This window comes from Montipora capricornis, chromosome 6 (assembly GCF_036669925.1).
Source record: "Montipora capricornis isolate CH-2021 chromosome 6, ASM3666992v2, whole genome shotgun sequence".
NCBI lineage: Eukaryota > Metazoa > Cnidaria > Anthozoa > Scleractinia > Acroporidae > Montipora > Montipora capricornis.
The window spans coordinates 2,743,254-2,763,253 of record NC_090888.1 but is presented as its reverse complement, the minus strand read 5'-3'; the positions used below and the strand labels follow the sequence as shown (position 1 = coordinate 2,763,253).

Genomic DNA, 20,000 nt, shown 5'->3' with positions numbered 1-20,000 from the left:
ATCGCTTTTTTACTAAACCCCAGTTTGGGCTTTTTATCGACGAGAACGATTTTTCTTCGCATGCGTAAATTTCATTTGTTCTTCATCTTTAAAAAAACCCAGATTTTTCATTGTTCACGATCACTTCAATGTTACTATAGCGTGTATGTTCTTAATTTTGTACAGGAAGGAGTTTACAAAAAGGTCACAACGTTTTGTCATGGTTTTCGCCAAGATCTTCTCTGCTTCATTTAACGAAACCGACACCTTTATTTGTAACTGTATCCCTACGGATTTCCATCGGTCTATTAGCCGTCATGTGTTTTGAACGAAAATAAAGTCCAAGGCAACGTCATTCTCAGGGTCTCCCTTCTCTGCCTGCTTTGTCGTCGGGGCAGAGAAGCGAGGCCCTGCGAACGAGGTTCAGACGAAGTACACAACGCTCTACTTTGGAAAGGAAAGAAACTTTATTTTAAGTGTCTAGTCGTTCCAGCGCTGAAGCACCAATTGGGGACACTGTAAACTGAAATTAACAATTAACACAAATGAAGTCAGCTTGTTACTCCAGTCTTTGGTTCTAGTGACTTAAAAAACTGATTTAGCATGAACGGCTGAGTATGACACGGCTTGCGCTGTCCCTAAACCCGCCAAAATCTCTTCCCTCTTGAATGATCCCACCATGCTCCGCTTAATAGAGGAATAAAATCGCTGAGCCCCCCACCCCCCCCCCCCCCCCTTCCTCTTCCCGAAGGGAAAAGAAAGGGGATTTTTCAAAGGATCAGCGTGAACATTCAAGTTTCCTCTTTACAGGCCTCATGTACCAGCTCCCTGAAAAAGAGACCATGCGCAGTGGACAATAATGCCTGCAAATGTGAAGCAGTTGACAGTTCTTCCTGCGGTACTCTGAAACAGCAAGATTTTGTGACCATTACAGGCGCTGTAAATGAAAGCTCTTCAGGTTGGATTTGCTGTTATTGTTCCCTCAATGAAAGTTACTGTTGTGACAAGTGCAGAGGTACCTCAGGTAGGCAATGGTTATTTGCCTCTTCAACGTTAATGTTTACAATAAAACACCCGTCTTCATCAAAGAAAGAGGCCGTGTTGGCGGAAAAGCGGTTAAAGTGGTGTCTTAAACGATGACCGCACAGAAAAAACAAAAAACTTCATTTGTAGACAAATGAATTATTTTTTGGGTCTAAAAACATTCCTCTGCCAAAGGTTTGACCTCGTAAAATACATAGCGGCGATGAGCGCACAGTAAGCGATGAGCGAATCAAATGTTCCATTTATGACAGTGGATGTAAATCGTTGAAAACGATCCACTTTCGGTAGAATGGGGGTTGACTTGAACAATTATACGATGTTATTTAAAATATAATTTTTCACTGGACATCGTGACTATTTTCTTCTTCACAGCTTCTCCAAATATTGTGCTACCGACTACATATTTCAGAATAATAATGATCTTTCTCGTGGAGTGCAAGAAGTTGGAACGTAACAATGACTTAAAAAGCTCCCTCACACGAGCTATCGTGCGATGGACCGGTTTTCCACCGGAACGCGTTACGGTAAAAGCGATCAATTGTACGACTGGTCAGCAGCCATTCTGCGGGGTGGACGTGGAGAATCTCAAGATGCATGCGCGTAAAAGACGAGCGGTGGGTGGCAGAATGAAGGGAACAAATACAAAGAAGAAGAAGAATAACAAAGTATCTTCATTCTCGTCTTACGACGCCATTGATCTGACGTGTGAGGCCATCCTCACAGATATAAAAGTGTCTGGCAAGAATCTAAGTTTGCTTGAAAGGGCTCTGAATTTACTAAGACACCTCCAAAAGAACAACTCACTTAGTTTTATTGTACAAGATGGACAGGTTTTCTACTCATCTTTCATGCTCTCTGCTGTTAATGGTTCGATGTTCAGTTATCACCAGGCACCTACCACTGAAGTACCACCTCTTCCCCCAACGTATAACACAGAACCCCTGACAATTGATTTAATGCCACTGATTTATGCCGGTGGGAGCATTCTAGGACTGGTTACCCTGTGTGTGGTATGGCAGTTCATAAAGCATTCGTGGTTACTTTACAGAAAGAGATTTACTCCAATTAACAGTGACCGAGTGGATCATAAGAAAGTTAAACGACTTCAGCTGATAAGGGAGGCGATGGAGGAGAACGATATACCAACCCAAGGTGAGTACAGTGATATTTCCTTGGACCGGAAATCACGTGTTCATGTGCCCGTCTTGCTGCTATGTTGTATTAGAAGTTGTAATGTCATTGTGATGTCATGTTATCATGTGACGCAAATTTAAATAGTGTTGTTCAGTATTGTGTATTCAGTATCCAGAATCTATGGTAGTTTCGAGTTCAATTAGGAGTTTTCAAGTACAGTTATCAAATAGTTTCAAACGTTGTTAGAGCATAATAAGACGCGATATTAAAGACTTAGGTATTCAAGTATTCTTGGATCGTCAGTCGACACATGGGATAGCCGTCAGCACAACATTTATCTACCACCCGTGACCCGCTCGTGTTCAATTCCTATATTAAAACTAGTTTTTACGCACCGCATCCCCATGCCACGGTTTTCATTCAGAGTGGGGTTGGGCAGGCAGGCGCCAATTCTCGGTAAAACACCAGGTCCCTTGTCATAGGAATCTACCTGCTTGAAATTAATTGCTTTTGACTGATTAATTTGTATTGTCTATATACACTAATACATTTTCTGTTGCTTTCAACCAGCATCTAAGAAAGCCTATGAACCTGCATCCGGTACTGCACCTCGCATTGGAAACGAGGCTACAACACAACAGCACAACTGGTCATCGGCAAAATCGCTAGCTCCTGCATATGAGCCTACTGAGTTACACAACAAGCGGACTCCGCCCACACTCATTCTTGATGACCCTGAGTCTGACATCGAGAAGCGAAGTATCGACGGTGAAGACATGGCGAATTCAGCGGACGATGAAAACATAAGCGATATTTTAAACAGTGACGAGGAGCGAGTGTTGAGGCCCAGCAGCGGACGTTCAAGCTTTCTTCGCGGACTGAGAAATGTGGGATTTCGAGACGAAGACGACACATTTCCCTTAAATGAAGTTGACAACAGTAAAATGCGAAAAAAATACATTTCAGAGCCGAGGGTTGCCAACGGAGATGATCATGGACAGTTGAATATTTCAGATGAGAAACTTGTCAGTCAACGAAAGGCATCCCTCGTTTCCTCCAATTCAAGCATCGATCCTGAAGAAACAACAGTCATCCTGCCCTTAAAACCCAACAAAAATCCGAACAAGCGGCGAGAACCTGACACGCACAACAAAGGTAATATGTTGTTATCACCCCAAATAAAGAAGTTTCGGAGGGTATCCATTACTTCTTCTCTTGACGAAGATAATACGGAACTGACAGAAGTTGCAGGGAAAAGAAGGAAAAACAGTTCACTGCCAACACACGATCCAAAAAATGCAGAGAGGAGGAAACCAGTGAGCGCAAATGACAATCAGGAAGTTATGGTTGTTGCGCCGAAAGACATATACACGAACAGAGGAAAAGACAAAGTTTTCACGTTTGAAAATGATGCAAAACCGAGCAGTGAAGCCGGTGGAAGCTCATTGCAACAAAGTAATAGACCAAGGAGATCAACGGTGAACGAGTGGGAACGCACGGGAACTAGCTTTGGTCAAAACCGAGAAAGAGCTAGAAAGAACTTATCAGTGCAGTCAGCTGCACATGGTAAAGAGCGTCGAAAATCATTCATTGCTAATAGGGAAGGAGCCCAAATGTCGGACAATGAAGAAGCACAAGTAAATGGGAATCTAAGGATATCAGTTTCAAAAGCCAAAGGACAAAGGACATCGACCACGGAACAAAAAAAAGGTGTCAAAAGCTCTGATGACAGTGTCGCCAAAATAAGTGACGGCTTAGCCGCATCAAAACAGGAGCGCAAGAAGTCTATGAGAATAGGAGAAGAATTCAAAACATTTGGTGAAAGTGGAAGAAAGGGCGATACAAGATTTAACGTGGAAGGTAGAGGAACGCCGCTCGCCGGGGATGAAGATGAAGAAAAAGAAAAGATGAAACAGAGAAGTCGAAAGAAAAAGGGTGAAGGATCAGCAGAAGACAGAATATCAAAAGAAACCGGAAAGGCCAAAAGAAAGAAGAAAAAACCGAGAAAGGAGAAGGAAGACAAAAAAAAAGTCGATGATTCGAACGGCTTGTCAGATGTGGAGAACGCACTGACGGAGTTCCTTACCGAGGACTTCAAAGAGCGACGTGTTGAGACACCTGCTACACCCGAAAACAATTCAGTGGCTACATCAGAGGAAAAAGAACCTAAGAAAAAGAAGAAAAAACGCAAGGGAAAGAAAGTCTCACGTCGTAAATGGAAAGACTCTGAAGAGTCGGAAGATGATGTCGAGGGAAAGATAAACTAGATAACACACTGTCAGGAGAAGCAGAAAATATGTACACAGAAAGACGAATTAAGGCAAAAGAAGAAGACAACAATGAGAGGGGCATCGGTGAATCATGCAGCAATGAACTCGGACGAGAAAGTTATTGGGAGATTTTAATAGCATTTATAGACGAAAAATCCCAACTAAGTCAGTTAGAGCGAGTTTCAATCGAGTGTCGTAAAACCAAAACCAAGGCAATTACTTTGGCCAATCAAAAAGGACGGAGACAATCCAGTAAACCAATCAAAACTCGAAGTAATTACACGTAGCCGGCATGAAGCGCGGGAAAAATGTGCACGCGCGAGCCACGATTGATTTTGGTTTCACTTCTGATTGGTTGAAAAAGTGGCGCGAGAACTTTGAACCAATCACTGAGTGAAGTAATCATAAACCAAAGCAATTCGCTAATTACTTTCGACACTCAATTGAAAACCGCTCTATTTTAACCATTATTGATTGTATTGCTTTTGCAGTCATGATTCTGGGATTAACTTTTCATTTATTTTTATTTTTTTTCCTTGAAATATTGACTCTAAAAAAGCCACTTGGGGTGAACCAATAACTGAGAAATGTAGCAAACATTGAGTTATCAAACGAGTTGATAAAGGTCGAATAACCACCGTGAAAGATTTGGAAAGCTTTCCAAATCTTTCATGGTGGTTATTCGACCTTTATCAACTCGTTTGATAAAATCAATTTTTGTTTCAATCTCCCACCGACGCAGTACCACAGTTTCTTTAGAAACTAAAATTTTGTTTACTGAGAAATGTAGGTTTGTAAGTGTAAAAAGCATGTCTATACATTCTAGAGACAATATCAATTACCCTGAAATGAGCTCCAGTTGTATAATATGCCCACCACCAACAACTCCTATCAATTCAAAAAAGGCCAATCTCGTACCTAGAGTCCTCGGGCTTCTTGGTCAGCGGGTGAGCGCTCACCCGCTGACCAAGAAGCCCGAGGGCTCTGGGTACGAGATTGAAAAAAAGGTGTGAAATGACGGAAGTGAAAGGGGACCTTAAGATCTGCGACTGAGAGGTCAAAGAAGACGCAAGCACAAGGAAAAGGACAATTTTTGATCATTGCCCATGTGCTTGCTCTTGTGCCGGCTTGCGTCGCTAGTGAAAACCTGGCTTTAAACACTTAACTTTCTGGTACTTTTCGAGAGGTGCTTATTGGTACTGTGCTAAATAAAGTTAGGTTCCAAAGACGACTTAAATGCAAAGACGGGGATCCCTATGTCAGCAAGTACGATTACACAAATAAATATTGTATAAATGTCTTAAATGCTATACTGAACTCGCTTTACCATGGAGAAATCACGCAAAAAATTCCAGCGACGCTACTTGAAAACTGAGATCTTAGTCTGGCAAAAAAATATGATTGGTCAACAGAGCCTTAATGTTCATGGTTATCTTTCAATTACCAATATTGGGAGATATTCAAACATTGGACGGTAACCGAAAGTGGACTGTTTTCAGTGGCTGGTGATTATGCAGGTCTCCAGCACATTTTGACAAATCACATCTTCCAACATATCTCACATCTGAGAAACATGTATTTTATCACACCTACTCTTGGCTTTATTTTCAGTCTTTAAGTGTAAAACACTACTGCTCACAACGTCCCCTGGACTTTGTAAATGTCTAAACATGGAGTACATTCAAAAGCTGGAAACAGGTTGACGTATTAAGTGTAAAGTTTAATCCAGTGTTTGATGACTTCATATAGCAATTGTTGATGAAAAAGAAGGCAGAATACGCAAAAAGGCTTTGTTTTCAAAACAATTAACTGTGTATTTTATAATCATTTACCTGTAATAAGAGCAATAAATAGTTAGAGTGAGTTTCGTATGACCTTGAAAAAGTGTTCGCAATTTGTTTCACGGACCAATACCTGGCTACATTAGAGCGGTTTTCAATTGAGTGTCGTAAAACCAAAACCAAAGTAATTACTTTGGCCAATCAAAAAGGACGGAGACAATCCAGTAAACCAATCAAAACTCGAAGTAATTACTCGTAGCCGACACAAAGCGCGGGAAAATGTGCACGCGCAAGCCACAATTGGTTTTGGTTTCACTTCTGATTGGTTGAAAAAGTGGCGCGAGAACTTTGAACCAATCACTGAGTGAAGTAATGCAAAACCAAAGTAATTCTCTAATTACTTTCGACACTCAATTGAAAACCGCTCTAAAACAAAGCTTCTCCTTATTTCCGCCAAGGAAACTCCTAATATGTGCAGTAAACAGTTCAATTGCCCAATCACATTACTGCATTTCAAATGACGTCAAAGCGAAACTATCCAGAAAGTTCCATGGAGAGATGACGTTCTTTGCATCCGTGTTCGAAGTCAACTTGAAAATTCGCGCTCGTTTGTTTTTGTTCGATAAACCAAGTCACATGAAAGTCGCTCTATTATAAAAATAACTAATGTGCAGTTATAGCAAAAGCAAATTCTTGACCTGCTGTGCTAGTGGTGTGGAATTTTCCATTGAGGTCTACAGTTGCGAGGTTGGAGCCGGTTTTAAAGGTCCTTCCCATTCTACGCCTAAGAAAAAAAGAAGTTCTTTTCAGCCTTTGACCTCATCTGATCATATTACAAACAGAAACGTCTAAGGCTTGGGTGGTCTCATCTCTTTCCCCATGGAGAAGCAACAGCTCCATGTTACACTCTTTTCAGTTACAGTGAAAAAGCCGACAATGATATGCACCTGATTTTAAGCTCTCGCAGTTACTTTTAGTCAAGGACTGTGCCTCTTAATCAAACCAATACCAGGGACTTGAAGTCCAGTTCAGTTCAATTTGGAAACTGTGAACTCAGTTTTAAAACAAAAGGGTGGTGCCATTTTTGTGTGTGTCTCTCTCAGCCCTTCAAGGATATTGATCTATTCTGGTATACTGGAAACAATTTGATCCAGTCAAGTGGAATGAATCAAACTCCAACAAGTATATAATTATATAAAATCCTGTTGATAGGATATTCTTAATACCTAATAAACGTATGAGATATCAATTCTTTTTAGACTTTTTCGAGAAATATACACCAGGCCCCAGAAGTTCAAATGATGGATAGCGCTATCCGCTGGAGAAATCAACATCTGGAAGATAAGTCATAGAGAAACCAATTGCGCCATCCACTAATCAAATGGTGATTTATCCAGGGGATAGCGCTATCCATCATTTCAAGACATGGGGCCAGACGTATATCCCATCAAAAACCCCAGGGGTGTCCCCAGGGGTGGGAGGCTTAACAGCATCTATGTCTACGCAAAAACTGTATGTCCCCTTAAATCCTTTCTCTCCTAAAGAGTGACTCACAGAGTTAACTCCGGTCTAACGTCACAAGATTTTAATTGTCAGTGGGAGTTAGATCAGGAGGAAAAGGGATGACTTACCAAATAAGTGTGCAATCAAAAAGAATCTGTCCGAGCCAAAAAACATATGAGGCTCCCCATTAACATATGCGATGATGACCGGAGCTCCAAATGCCTGGTAAAATTTAAAAAATCTTTGCTTTACTTTGAAACAAAAATTTAATCAGGTGACCTGCAAACCCTAGCTTCACTGAAAATTTCTCATTCATGTGCACACATCACCAGGGAATGTAAGAAAATAGACCACACTAGGCAGGCCATGTTTTCTCTTTTTACTGGCAAATATTGTAGCTGTAGAAAGTCCTAAAACTATGAAAATTGTCGTATGGTGATCAGCAGATCTTAAGAACATAATGTAATTTCTCATCTACCAACCAAACATATTGCACATCTGCAAACAATTAATTGTATCACACTTACAAAAGCTCAACTAAATTTCTGGGTTTTAAGTGTGTAAAACCCTGCTGCTCATGTCTACCTTGGGAGTATGCAAATATTTTAATATGGAGCTGGGAGAAGGTTGATGAGCGAGTGGATAGTTTAATCCAGGGTATGAAAGACCAGGGGCTGTAACTTTGACAAGTGAATCCTGAATCTACTTCAAAAACTCAGTAATAATTCGTGAGGAAAACAGCCTCAGGTCACCGATAAAACATCATGCACATGAGCTTTAAAAACTGATAAAACACTCCTCATTAGATTTCTCTATATAAAACATACTAGTATTGGCATGGCTTGTTTTTTTCTTGTAGGCTAATGTTCTCCTCTCACAATTTGATCCTTTGTTCGGACTCCAGAGGGACACACTTTCCGTGGAATCTTTTTAAAACCGTTCAATAAACTCGAATACACCTAATTCCAAAATGGCCCGCTGATTTATGCTGATACAAATTGGCCCTTGTTGCTTCGTTCAAGATAAAATATTCTTTTGAATTTTAAGGTTAAGAACGAGGCATCAAGGGCTAATTTGAATAAAAACAAATTTAAAGAATATTTAAATGGCAGCCATTTTGGAACAAGGTGTATGGTGTGTTTTATCAGGTCTAAAACCACTCAGCTTCCCTTTGGTCACCCTGCGAGCAGAGCCTCCTTTCGTCTTTTTCTTTACTGAGGAGGAGAAAAGTAGGCTCTACTCGAATCGCGTCAACTCTTTGAAGCCGCTGCAGCCCAAACTTCTGGACTAGTCAATCTTGTTTTCTCTCGTCAAACCGGTTTTTCCAGTTCGAGCGTCCGTTTAGTGACAAAACCAATGGTTATAATTGAGCCCGCTGTACCATGAAAAAGCAAGATGGCGGCGAGATCTGGCATATTAGGCTTGGGTTCGAGACTGTATCCTTGCAACATGCAGCACATATTCAATAAAGATCTTACTTGATTCATGCAGAGCCTTTCTCGAGAACGCCAAAATCGAGCAAGCAAAAGAAATGCTCTGCTTGCAGGGTACCCTTTGGTTTAAAGCCCTAATAAAACACTACTGCTCATTTATTAAAGAGTACACAATATATCTTGGGCCATTTCTCCAGGTACATGTACTCCAGTTTTCCCCTCTGCTAAAAAAACCAACATTTGATTTGATTTGCATTAATTTGTTGATTTCAGCTTACAGTGTGCCCAATTAGTGGTCCAGCGCTAGATCGACTAGCCACTTAAACAAAGTTCTTTCCTTTCCTTTCCTTGGTCAGCACATACAGTGTATACTCACCCCAAAATCTAGAGCCCTTTGCGTTGTTTCTTTAAGTTTATCTTTAATTGCCTGTTCTTTAATCTTGCTCAACAGAAGTTGACTTTGATCATCACTGATATCAACTTTTTTGCACACCTGTGAAAGGTTTAAATATTTTTAGCAGTCTTGCTTAAAGTGGTACTACGACCAAAAAAACCATTCTTTTTTTTCTTTGGATTTCAAAACTATGTTAACTAAACACTAACTGACCCAAGTGTTAAGTTCTGATTTTAAAAAGATACCTGTTTATTTTAACTGGAGTTTTCTTATTAATTTTATTGGTCCGCCATTACTAACTTTAGAATCTTGAGAGAGCTGGGTCGAGGAGAAAATGACGTCAAAGACTCACTAGTTTAAGAATGCAATGATTGTGTACGCGGCCGAATTAATATGCAGCACGGGAGTTTTGGGCTTTCAGACTTTTAAACCCGTGTTTTACATATGTAATAAATTGCGTTTACACACTGAAATTTTAAGCTAGTGAGTAAATGACGTCATTTTCTCTAGATCCAACCCTCTGAGGTCCAATCGGCCAGTTTTGAACGTGAGTAATGGTGGACCGTGAAATCCAAAACTTACACTCAAAATAAACAGCCTTTGGATAAAACTCAAAGCTCAAAATTTTGCCAGTTAGGTGTTAAGCAAACACACTTTCAAAATCTGAAGAAAAAAAGGAAATGATTTTTTGATCATAGTACCACTTTAAGCAAAATATGCAGTGCTAATAAAAGCTGAACAAAACACAAAAATTAGTCACAATCACATGTTGAAAAGATCCTGTCAGTAAAATTTATTCCTTTCCATCTCAAAAGTGAATTTCATAATAATTTTAGTGCAGCACCACACAATTTCATTGATAAATTAATGGGCAACCCCTTAGGCGTGAAAGTGGTCAAACCATAAAAAACGTCTACTTGATACCTCCTGAAGGCTCTCAGGTTCAATAATATCTTCATCCTGAAAAAGGAATAATAAATAGAAATAAAGCTCTAAAAATTTAATGCAATATTTTCACTAAGCTCTTTCAGACTTGAAACTCCTGTGCTTCAAGCAAAAATTGCATTTTGAAAGTAACGAACAATGTTTCAGCTTGCCTACTACATGTAGATAGTGGCACACAAGAGTGTGAATTAAGGAAAGTAAGTTTCAACGTACTCTGGACCAGATCCTCATCCATGCTTGTCGACTAAGCTCTTCAAGTTTCTCTGGATATTGATCTTTTACAACTGTGAGCAGCCTCATAGTAGGCAAGGAACCTGGTAAGAGATGCCCATGACGACAAACATTATTGACAACATTATCATCTCCCACAGTTCCTCATACAGTGGAACCTCAATGTAACCATCATTCTCTGTATAATATTATTTAAAGTGTGTACTTCCAGTAAAATGTATATTAAAGGAGCTCATTACAAAGAAACCCCAGCATAAAAAATATATAATATATTTCCTTTACCTTGGCACTACCAGTACAATCCTTCCGACCTTCAAGGTCTGCTGTTCTATTGATTTGAAAGACTTTGCTGACCTTGTTTTCCTGATGACTTAAAGTTACTGCAACTTGTTTGTTTCATGGGTTTATAATTTAAAGTATTGCCCTACAACTTAATATTATTAAGTAACAGGTATCCAGTAATCAGCAATAAAAGGAGTCAGATTAAGATTTCCATTTCATAACTAAGCTACAGGTGACATATGAGAGACACGTCATTAAACTATTGGTTAAGGCCTTACCAATGCCTGATTAAGCTTTCGGGAACTGGGTCGCCAGTGAAGCACGCCCAATTTGGGTATGAAAGTAACTTTTACATGGGACACGGAAAAGTCTGTTTTCCAGGATTAGCCAAGGAGACAAACATGCAGTATCCAAGAGGATCCCGCAGGTTTTCTTGCCATCAGCGCTTTAAGGTCTCGGAAAAGGAAATTGAAGTATCCGTGGAAAAATGAACTGCAGTGCTGCCATTTTTGCATAGGATTAAACTATTTATCATATTAAAGCTAGTAGATTGAATTATTTGAATAAAGTTTTAGTTTTTTGGTATTTAATATTGCCTTTTAGATTTGAGGCCTCACACTCATAACAACAGAGTCTGCTGCAGAAGCTCTTGCCCCTTCACTTTATTGCGAAAATAACTGCACTTTGTTGCATCTTAGTCAATACTCCAATACCGTGCGAGGAATCTTTTACATGTTAAAAACTGAAGGAAATATCACGCATCAAAGTTGAAACTCTCATCTCATACTTAACTTGGGCAGAAAAAGTTCCATAAAATCAGTCTCCAAAGACAAACGAGAAATTCCTCACTAGGCATCTGGGGTAGTACAATCATCTATTAGAACTGAAAATTTGGAAGCGATATCTCAAAACCCCTTGGGACAGGAGGAGAAGTTGTAATTTTGGCATCAAAATAAATCCTTAGAAAAGGATGTGGTTTCACATTATTAATTTTTTAGAATTTTTTTTCGGGAAATTATACTTCACCGCCCACTTATTCAAGATTTGCAAACACAAAAAAATTGAGTGAGATGCCCGGAATTCGATTAAATGTCTTCCGGAATTCGATTATGTTGTCGATGAAAAGTTATGCAACGTATCATGTACACCTAGCGAAGTGGATAAACATCTGAAAAACCTAAACATACACATGTTCCCAGGTCCTGATAAATTATTGCCTCGTATCCTAAAGGAATGCACACTGGAACTATCTACATGTACATCACTTTGTAATCTATTTATTTTATAACCAGTCGTTTCAATCTGGCTTGCTGTCCATTGACTGGAAAATTGCACATATTATTCCAGTCCATAAAAAGGGACCAAAACACCAAAAGGAAAACTATCGCCAAATCTCGCTAACATCCATCATTAGCAAAACAGCTAATGAAGATTGTAACATCAAGAGTTACGGTATATCTGTTATATCTGGTGTCCCTCAGGGCTCAATACTGAGGCCGGTTATGTTCCTTATTTACGTGAACGACATACCCTGACATTATCACGTCTACTGCCAAATTATTTGCTGATGACACCAAAATCTATCGACAGATAAATAACCTGGAAGATTCTATTGCTTTGCAGATAGATCTGACCACCCTCGACCTATGGGCGGATCGTTGGCAGGTGAAATTTAATTCTACCAAATGTGAAGTCATGAGAATTTCACATAACAACGACATCCAATATATCGGGTACCGTGTTACGAAATGTATCTAATTATAAAGACCTTGGAGTTATTATGGCGAGTGACCTGAAATGGTCAAAACATGTTGAACAAATAGTCCATAAAGCAAACAGGGTACTTGGCTTACTTATGCGCACAGTAGGCGGCAAAAATAAAGATACATGTATTTCCTCAATTTTGTACAAAACCTTGGTTCGTCCAATCTTGGAATACGCTTGCCCGGTGTGGTCACCACACTTAGTCAAAGACATCCATGAAATCGAGAAGGTACAAAGAAGAGCTTCGCGAATCGCCTTAGACCAAAGAAGACAAGAGATGGAGTACGAGGAGAGGTGTAAAATTCTTAAATGGAACTCTTTAGTAAAAAGGAGGGATTTTCTTTCCCTGGTGGAATGCTATAAGATCGTATTCAATCTGAATGGATTAAAATTCAATGACTATTTTGAATTGTGAAGGAACACTAATTAAGTCCAGATCAAACCATCCATATAAGTTATAATTACAAACCAAACTCGCAAAATTGAATTGTTGTAAAAATTCTTTCTTTGTCAGAATTATCAAACCTTGGAACGATCTTCCTATTAATGTATTCAATTTTCACAATAGCCCTAACGTTAGTAAGTTTAAATTAAGACTGAAGAATCATATGAATATTTATTGAACGGCCATTTTAAATTTATTTATGATAATTATCTGTTTCTTATTTGATTTTTTCATATTTCTGTTAACTAGTTTTTTATTGTGACTTCAAATGACCTCTTTTCTTTAGGAGACCCTTGATATAGGGCTAACTTCTGGGGTTCCTTTTTCTCAATAACTATGTATTTGTATGTTATTTTGAAATAAAGTATAGTATTGTATGCCCAAATTTACCTTCAAAGAGACCTTAATGCTTCGCTTCCTCAGTCATTAAGGAAAGTAACATCAGTGGACTCCTTTAAGGTGCACTTAAAGACCTTATCATTTAGACAAGCCTATAAGGACTTTGTATGAATAGATATATTCTGTAGTTTTCCTTTTATATATCAATACTGTAATTTTACCAAGGCTTTTTAACATTTTTCAATTTTTTTAAATTATTGTAATTTTACCTAGGCTTTTTAATATTTGTATACATGTAGACAGTTTTTATTTTTTCAATTGATTGTAACGTGCCGGCGATCATATTTTAATGTAGCCGGCGCGATAGAAATGATTAAATTATTAAATTATTATTATTATTAATGTGGAAAACTGAAAAAGAAATTTCTTGTTTATTTTTCTTGGGGATCATGAAATAATGGCTTCCAACGCAGTCAAAAGCAAGAAGGCCTTTGCTTGGTCAACTGGTGCCATCAACCAAGCTCCCCTTCAAAACTGCATGCATTTATTTTAAGTCTAAACAGGTCAGAGAGTCTAACCGCGTTCCGCATGGGAAATCAAATATTTTGCTTCGACTTCACAGAATCACTGCAAATGAAAATGAGCCAAAGATAATTACTTTTCCAATACGCATGCCCAGATGGTGACCAAGCCCCTTAAAGGCTTAATCAGGTGTTGGCAAGAATAAAGATCTTCACCTTTTACAAACATGGAGTTAACAAAATCCTGCAATCAGAGAGGAACACAAAGATCAGTTGACACCTCAATGCAAGAGACTGACATTTAAAGAACTGTTTAATTAAACACCTTTTGATAACTTACCGAAGGTGGACTGATTGGAATTCCATAATAATTTCGAAGTCTTTTTAAGTCCTTTCCCATGTAGAGCATTTTGTTTGGAACAACTCCCGGAGGCTTATTTCCTAAAACATTAAAGTATTATGTTACTTTTTTCTTCATGAGGAAATTCACAAGCTTAACAGTACCATGAAGGTCATAATAGCCCATCTGATACAGAAGGTCATGGAAAGCCATGGCGCCCACCTGAGAAAGTCACTAAGAGTCCCCTTTACTTAATTAAGAAACTCAATAAAAACCCCTCCTTTAATAGAAAGCTGTCAAGAATTTTCTCTTCCTGAAAGTTGCTGTTGTCGAAGGCTCCTCCTTCTCTGAAGGCCTAAACAAATCTTCTATCACTCTTTACAGTTTTAAACAGGCACCTACTCCAAAGAAGATACACCTACCCAGAACCTTGTACAAAAAGATAAGAGTAACAAAACCCATTCCTCTTATCAATCCTAAGGACCCTTTCCCTCTATCTTAGTTCACTGAAAACATCTAACACCACAAAATGCTATGAAACCCTCTTTCTTTAGAAAACGTTATATCTTACACCCCCTTATTCAAATGGCATAGAGAAAATAAGGAATCAAAGGGAATTCAAGAGAAAGGAAAAGCCAAAATTCAAGGAATTAAGGTGGGAGATCCATGTGCACTTTCCTATTATATATCAATTGGCCAAGAGAAAATGAGGGAGATTAGGTATGATGGCCAGGATATGTGAATTTCACAAAAGTTGTTTTTAGATCTGAAGTCTGTTTCCCGAGATGTCCATGACTGTTAAGGATGACTTCAAAAGAATTTATCTGGCATCCTGTAATGATTTGATTTCATGGTGCATGACCCCACAAGCCTATTCTGCTTTAAACATTATTGTGTGAAGGTCAGCGCTACTCTGCCTCAGAGGCTCCAGATCAAATAGGAGGAGAACCAATAATGTTAAAGACATTGATGTGGACATTGAACTTGCCACATCTAATATTAAATGACTTTTCTATTTTTATTTTATTATTTTTTTATTTGGAAGTTTTAAAACAGTTTTAAACAGAGAAACATCTATATTGCTCGTAAATTTATAGTTCTTACCTTTTGGAGATATTTTAATTTTTGTAAATATTTTTATTATGCAAATAAAGTGATTATTATTATTATTATTATTATTATTATTACTATTATTATTATTATTATTCTATCTCCTTTAACTTTATGCCGATTTACAACACAATAGCCGAGCCCATTCCTTGGGCCTAGGGCTAAAATGAGGTAGAAGTCTATCTTACTTGATGGAGAGTGTTAGGATGCAAGATGTTCCTAGGCCTAGCAGTGCAATCTTCTGTTATTATTATTATTATTATTATTATTATTATTATCATTATCATTATCATTATCATTATCATCATTATTATTATTATTATTATTATAGCAAACCGCAATTCCACTCGGAACGCCATTTTTAATTCTCTCATTCTGTGGACGTCTCAGGGCACAGCCTTCCATTTTCATGTATCTTAAAATAACTTAACCGAAACTGTCAAATCCTAAGGGCTAGACTATGCAACTCCCTCTCTGTCTCCTTAATTTTCTCTTGTGTTGGCCTTATGCAAGGGACAAATTAGCATTTAGGTTGGCCAGCATGTAAAGCCAGAAGACCCAAAGACTAATAATTATTCTTTTGAAGGTGATTCATAAACTAAGACAGTGTGTAAGAGGTCCACAAGTAGTGGGAGAAGGGTATTAGGCTCTCGCTCTTCCCTACCCCACCCCCCAAGAGACAGAGAGCGCAAACTCACAGGTTGATTATATTAAGGTTTTTTTTTTTTTTACCACACCTGACAACCCCATAATTCCCTGCAGGGAAAAAGGGCACAGCTTGAGATCTAGGTTCCATTTGGGGCGATAGCGACATAGTACCTAATAAAAAGTACAAAAGAGAGCTTTATAGATGTACCTGTACTAAACCAAGGCCATAAAGTCTGAGGAAGAAACGATACATCAAATTTGATTGAATCGTCATATTTTGTGACAAAAATGTTGAAATTATGCGAATAAAAATAGCCAAACTGAATATAAAAACGAAAAGTGCTTATAGACTAACTACATAAAGCAATATTTTTCTTGATGTCCTTTCAGCCACCACGCAGCTCTCGGAACGACTCTCAGGATTGGTTCAGAAAGCAATGGACACAAAGAACGATACAAAGAAAACATTGGACCATGACTAAAACACAATGGAGCTGTATCCTAAAGGGATCCAATGAAATTAGAGGTTATAAAGAGCTGCATCCTGACTATCTTATTTACATGCCAGTCAGAGCTGAGTTGCTTTAGGCATGGTGAGGTCTGACCAATTTAGTTTAACAAGTATCAAAATCTCAAGGTTGTCATGGTATTTAGCCCTGGTTCGTGCTAAAGGGCTTGGACCAAACAGGGAGCTAGGGAACCGCTTCTTGAAAGCTCCGAAACTTTTCAAGTGCATTTTGGGGAATATAAATCTCTTTACATCTTCAAGCTGAGGGAGTTTTGAGGCTTGAAATTTTGCAATTTTGTTTTTCTTTTTGGTCTTGTAAAATTAATATGTTGAAAAACTAACTTGGTAAAATAGGCAGATAATTGGTTTACAGGTGGATTTCCAGTTCTAAAAAAGTTACTGGGACTTTGAAGAAACAGGCCCCAGGTTACATTTAGACTGCAAGCAGACTTGCATCTCTATCATTCAAGCTGCACTCTATTTTCAGTCAATCGTGTTGTGCCATGCAGTAAGGAAACAGCCCACCAATGTCTGTGGTTGAGGCCAAAAAAGCTCCGAAAAAGCTCCGAAACTTTTCAAGTGCATTTTGGGGAATATAAATCTCTTTACATCTTCAAGCTGAGGGAGTTTTGAGGCTTGAAATTTTGCAATTTTGTTTTTCTTTTTGGTCTTGTAAAATTAATATGTTGAAAAACTAACTTGGTAAAATAGGCAGATAATTGGTTTACAGGTGGATTTCCAGTTCTAAAAAAGTTACTGGGACTTTGAAGAAACAGGCCCCAGGTTACATTTAGACTGCAAGCAGACTTGCATCTATCATTCAAGCTGCACTCTATTTTCAGTCAATCATGTTGTGCCATGCAATCATGTTGTGTTTGAGGCCAAAAAAGTTTCATTAATCAGTTCAACAAAGGACTTGAACCTTTCCTAGATGTCCCTTAACATCCTATCACAGTTTTATTTATTTGTTTCTTCAAATACACTTTAATTGTACATATTTCACATTGCTAAATAACTATTGATACCCTCATTCGGGAGATAGCTCTTTACAACCTCTAATTTCATTTAGGAGGCAGCTCTATTGTGTTTTATGTCATGGGCCATTGTTTCTTTTGTATCATTCTTTGTGTCCAGTGTTTTATGAAGCAATCCCGAGAGTCATTCCGAGAGTTGTGTGGCAGCCTGATATCCTGTACGTGTAATAAGCAGACTTATTTCCGCTTAAAAAATTTTGAAAGAAATGCATCCTATTAAACATTATTTCAAGGGAAACGTCATAGTCAACCTTCTGTTTCTCCTTTTCCAGTTGTGCTTTACGTATTTATATATATTGAACAAAATGCTATGTTATGCTATGTTATGCAATACTCAGTATTAATTCTATTACTCACTATAATAATTTGTAAGATAAGATAACTAAGCGCCAGTCAACCGGTAGGTTTAAAACACAGGTCACATTCCACAGGTTAGTCGTTACAGGTCATTGTTTACCTACATACTAAACTTACCCAAAACCTTCAGCCTAAGTTGTTTTGTAACGGGTGACCTGTGAAAAGTCACCTATACTTTAAACCTGTCCCCCATCAACAAGTCAGGCAAGAGCTTAATAGATTGTTAAAACGATGACTTCTTTAAAATTATTGATGCCGCAGTAATGGACGTCAAAACGAAATTTAATGTAAATAGGGAACATACATGTAGCAAAAATTTAAGTCTCTTTTAATATGCTTTAAACTGAAAACACAATAACTTGCTTGCTGAATATGATTTACCTCAAATGCAACCCATGAATACGGGGACAGTACGTCGTAGAATAATTCCACAGTTCTCTTGGCGAGTGCCATGTTTATGGAACAGGTCACGCATGCCAAGAAGGCACCTGGGAACTAAAAAAACCCCGAAATATCTATATGCGGGATAATCCCCGCAATGAGCAGGTTTTTTTCGGGATTCGGGACCCAAGGGTTTTTTTAAGGCCGGTTTACACGGTACGATTTGTCGGGCCGATAAGTTGTACAGTGTAAATTGTGTAAAACGTGTAATCTTCCTCAAAAGGTCTTCCTGTTTTCCTTTTAGTATCCGCAATTTTGAACGCTTTAATTTTTTAAAGTATTTATGAGCATTACCCACTCGCATACCCTTGGATTGACGTGGCGGTTTCTCTCGGAGTGTCGGCCCGACTTAAAAAAAATCGGACCGATTTTCATTTTCATGAATCGGTAGTTTGGCTGTCAAAATACACTCAAGATTTGCGCTCCGATGCCGTCTGGCCGATAAACCGGGCGGACAAATCGTACCGTGTAAACCGGCCTTTGGAATCGAGGTAGCTGTAGCGGGCTCGGCAGTGAGTCAGGTTCCCGCGCCTTTTCCCGCTCTTTTGCACCAGGTAGAAGCCTCTGGCGGGTCGTTTCTCAAAGATCCCGAAACTTTACGGGCCATTTCAGGTGTCACAATTCTCTTTGTATGTCAAGAACAGAGAGGATTTCACAGTCTTTTTTTTTTGTTACCTTGAAAACGAGTTAAAAGATCGGCTTTCCAAAACAAGCGTTTGACAGTGGGGGTGCAGGGATGGCGCACTAGTGGTGAGGCACTCGCCTCCCAGTTTAGGCTTGGATAAATGGCTTATTCTGCCTGCCGGCACTTATTCTGCTCGAAGTTCTCCTCGAACACCCTTATTCTGCTCGGTATCCGAAAATCTTTTCGCAAGTATAGAAGGGAGCCTGTGGCTAACCCCTAAAAAATAATTAGGTATTCATTCTGAGCCGGTCAAAATTGTAACTGTTATGCATGTCATTAGTTGAAAAGCTAAATATTTTGAGCAAGAGCCGATACAATGTAGATTAGTGGTGTGTAAAATCAAATCTACGTTGTATCGGCTCTTGCTCAAAATAATTAGCTTCTCAACTTGTAATTACGCCAATCAGATCAAGCCACGTCTGATCCAACGTACACCGACAGGAATATCATAAGTGCCACTGCCGCTGGAGGGGGGGGGGGGGGGAGGGGGTGAGGGGGTAATGTTTAGTTCCCATGCGCCCATTTTGGGAATACACACCAAGAATCTTATGTGACGCATCCAGACGGAATATAATTTGTATAATAGGTTCAGTTTGTGACGCAGCAGTTATAACACTTCTGGGAATCTTCGTTTGGGTGACTTTCAACTCTCACGATTATGCTTCAACGTGCAGGAAAAGGAAGACTTTGTCATTTAGGTAGACCAAACGGAAGGACCTTGAGATAATCTTCACGGCAATGTCAAGTGCCTGACAATCATTGTGATGAAAGTCATATCTCCTTTTGTTGGCCGCACCGTTCTGAATTCGAAA

General features: G+C 38.9%; 3 protein-coding genes across 3 annotated transcripts in view; 2 read left to right on the top strand and 1 right to left on the bottom strand.

Annotated features, from left to right (window-relative positions):
- LOC138051298 (uncharacterized) overlaps window positions 1-4,555 on the top strand; it is an 8,711-nt gene extending 4,156 nt beyond the window's left edge. Inside the window, exons 3-5 of the mRNA XM_068897476.1 lie at window positions 790-1,003; window positions 1,396-2,175; window positions 2,728-4,555. Coding sequence (XP_068753577.1) covers window positions 790-1,003; window positions 1,396-2,175; window positions 2,728-4,424 — 2,691 coding nt within the window. The 3' untranslated portion in view covers window positions 4,425-4,555. The remainder of the gene's footprint in view (window positions 1-789; window positions 1,004-1,395; window positions 2,176-2,727) is intronic.
- Window positions 4,556-6,126: 1,571 nt separating this feature from the next.
- On the bottom strand, window positions 6,127-18,545 carry LOC138051299 (glutathione S-transferase kappa 1-like). The gene is made up of 9 exons (XM_068897477.1): window positions 18,444-18,545; window positions 16,253-16,334; window positions 14,406-14,506; window positions 14,282-14,309; window positions 10,697-10,797; window positions 10,463-10,498; window positions 9,521-9,637; window positions 7,840-7,933; window positions 6,127-6,992 (listed from the first exon to the last, which is right to left on the bottom strand). Exons 1-9 carry the CDS (start codon window positions 18,513-18,515, stop codon window positions 6,943-6,945), a joined length of 681 nt encoding a protein of 226 aa, XP_068753578.1. The 5' UTR covers window positions 18,516-18,545; the 3' UTR covers window positions 6,127-6,942.
- A 1,198-nt stretch (window positions 18,546-19,743) lies between these two features.
- Window positions 19,744-20,000, top strand: part of LOC138051297 (mitochondrial coenzyme A diphosphatase NUDT8-like) — a 2,969-nt gene continuing 2,712 nt past the window's right edge. The window contains exon 1 of the mRNA XM_068897475.1: window positions 19,744-20,000. This exon is cut by the window's right edge and continues 341 nt beyond it. Coding sequence (XP_068753576.1) covers window positions 19,953-20,000 — 48 coding nt within the window. The 5' untranslated portion in view covers window positions 19,744-19,952.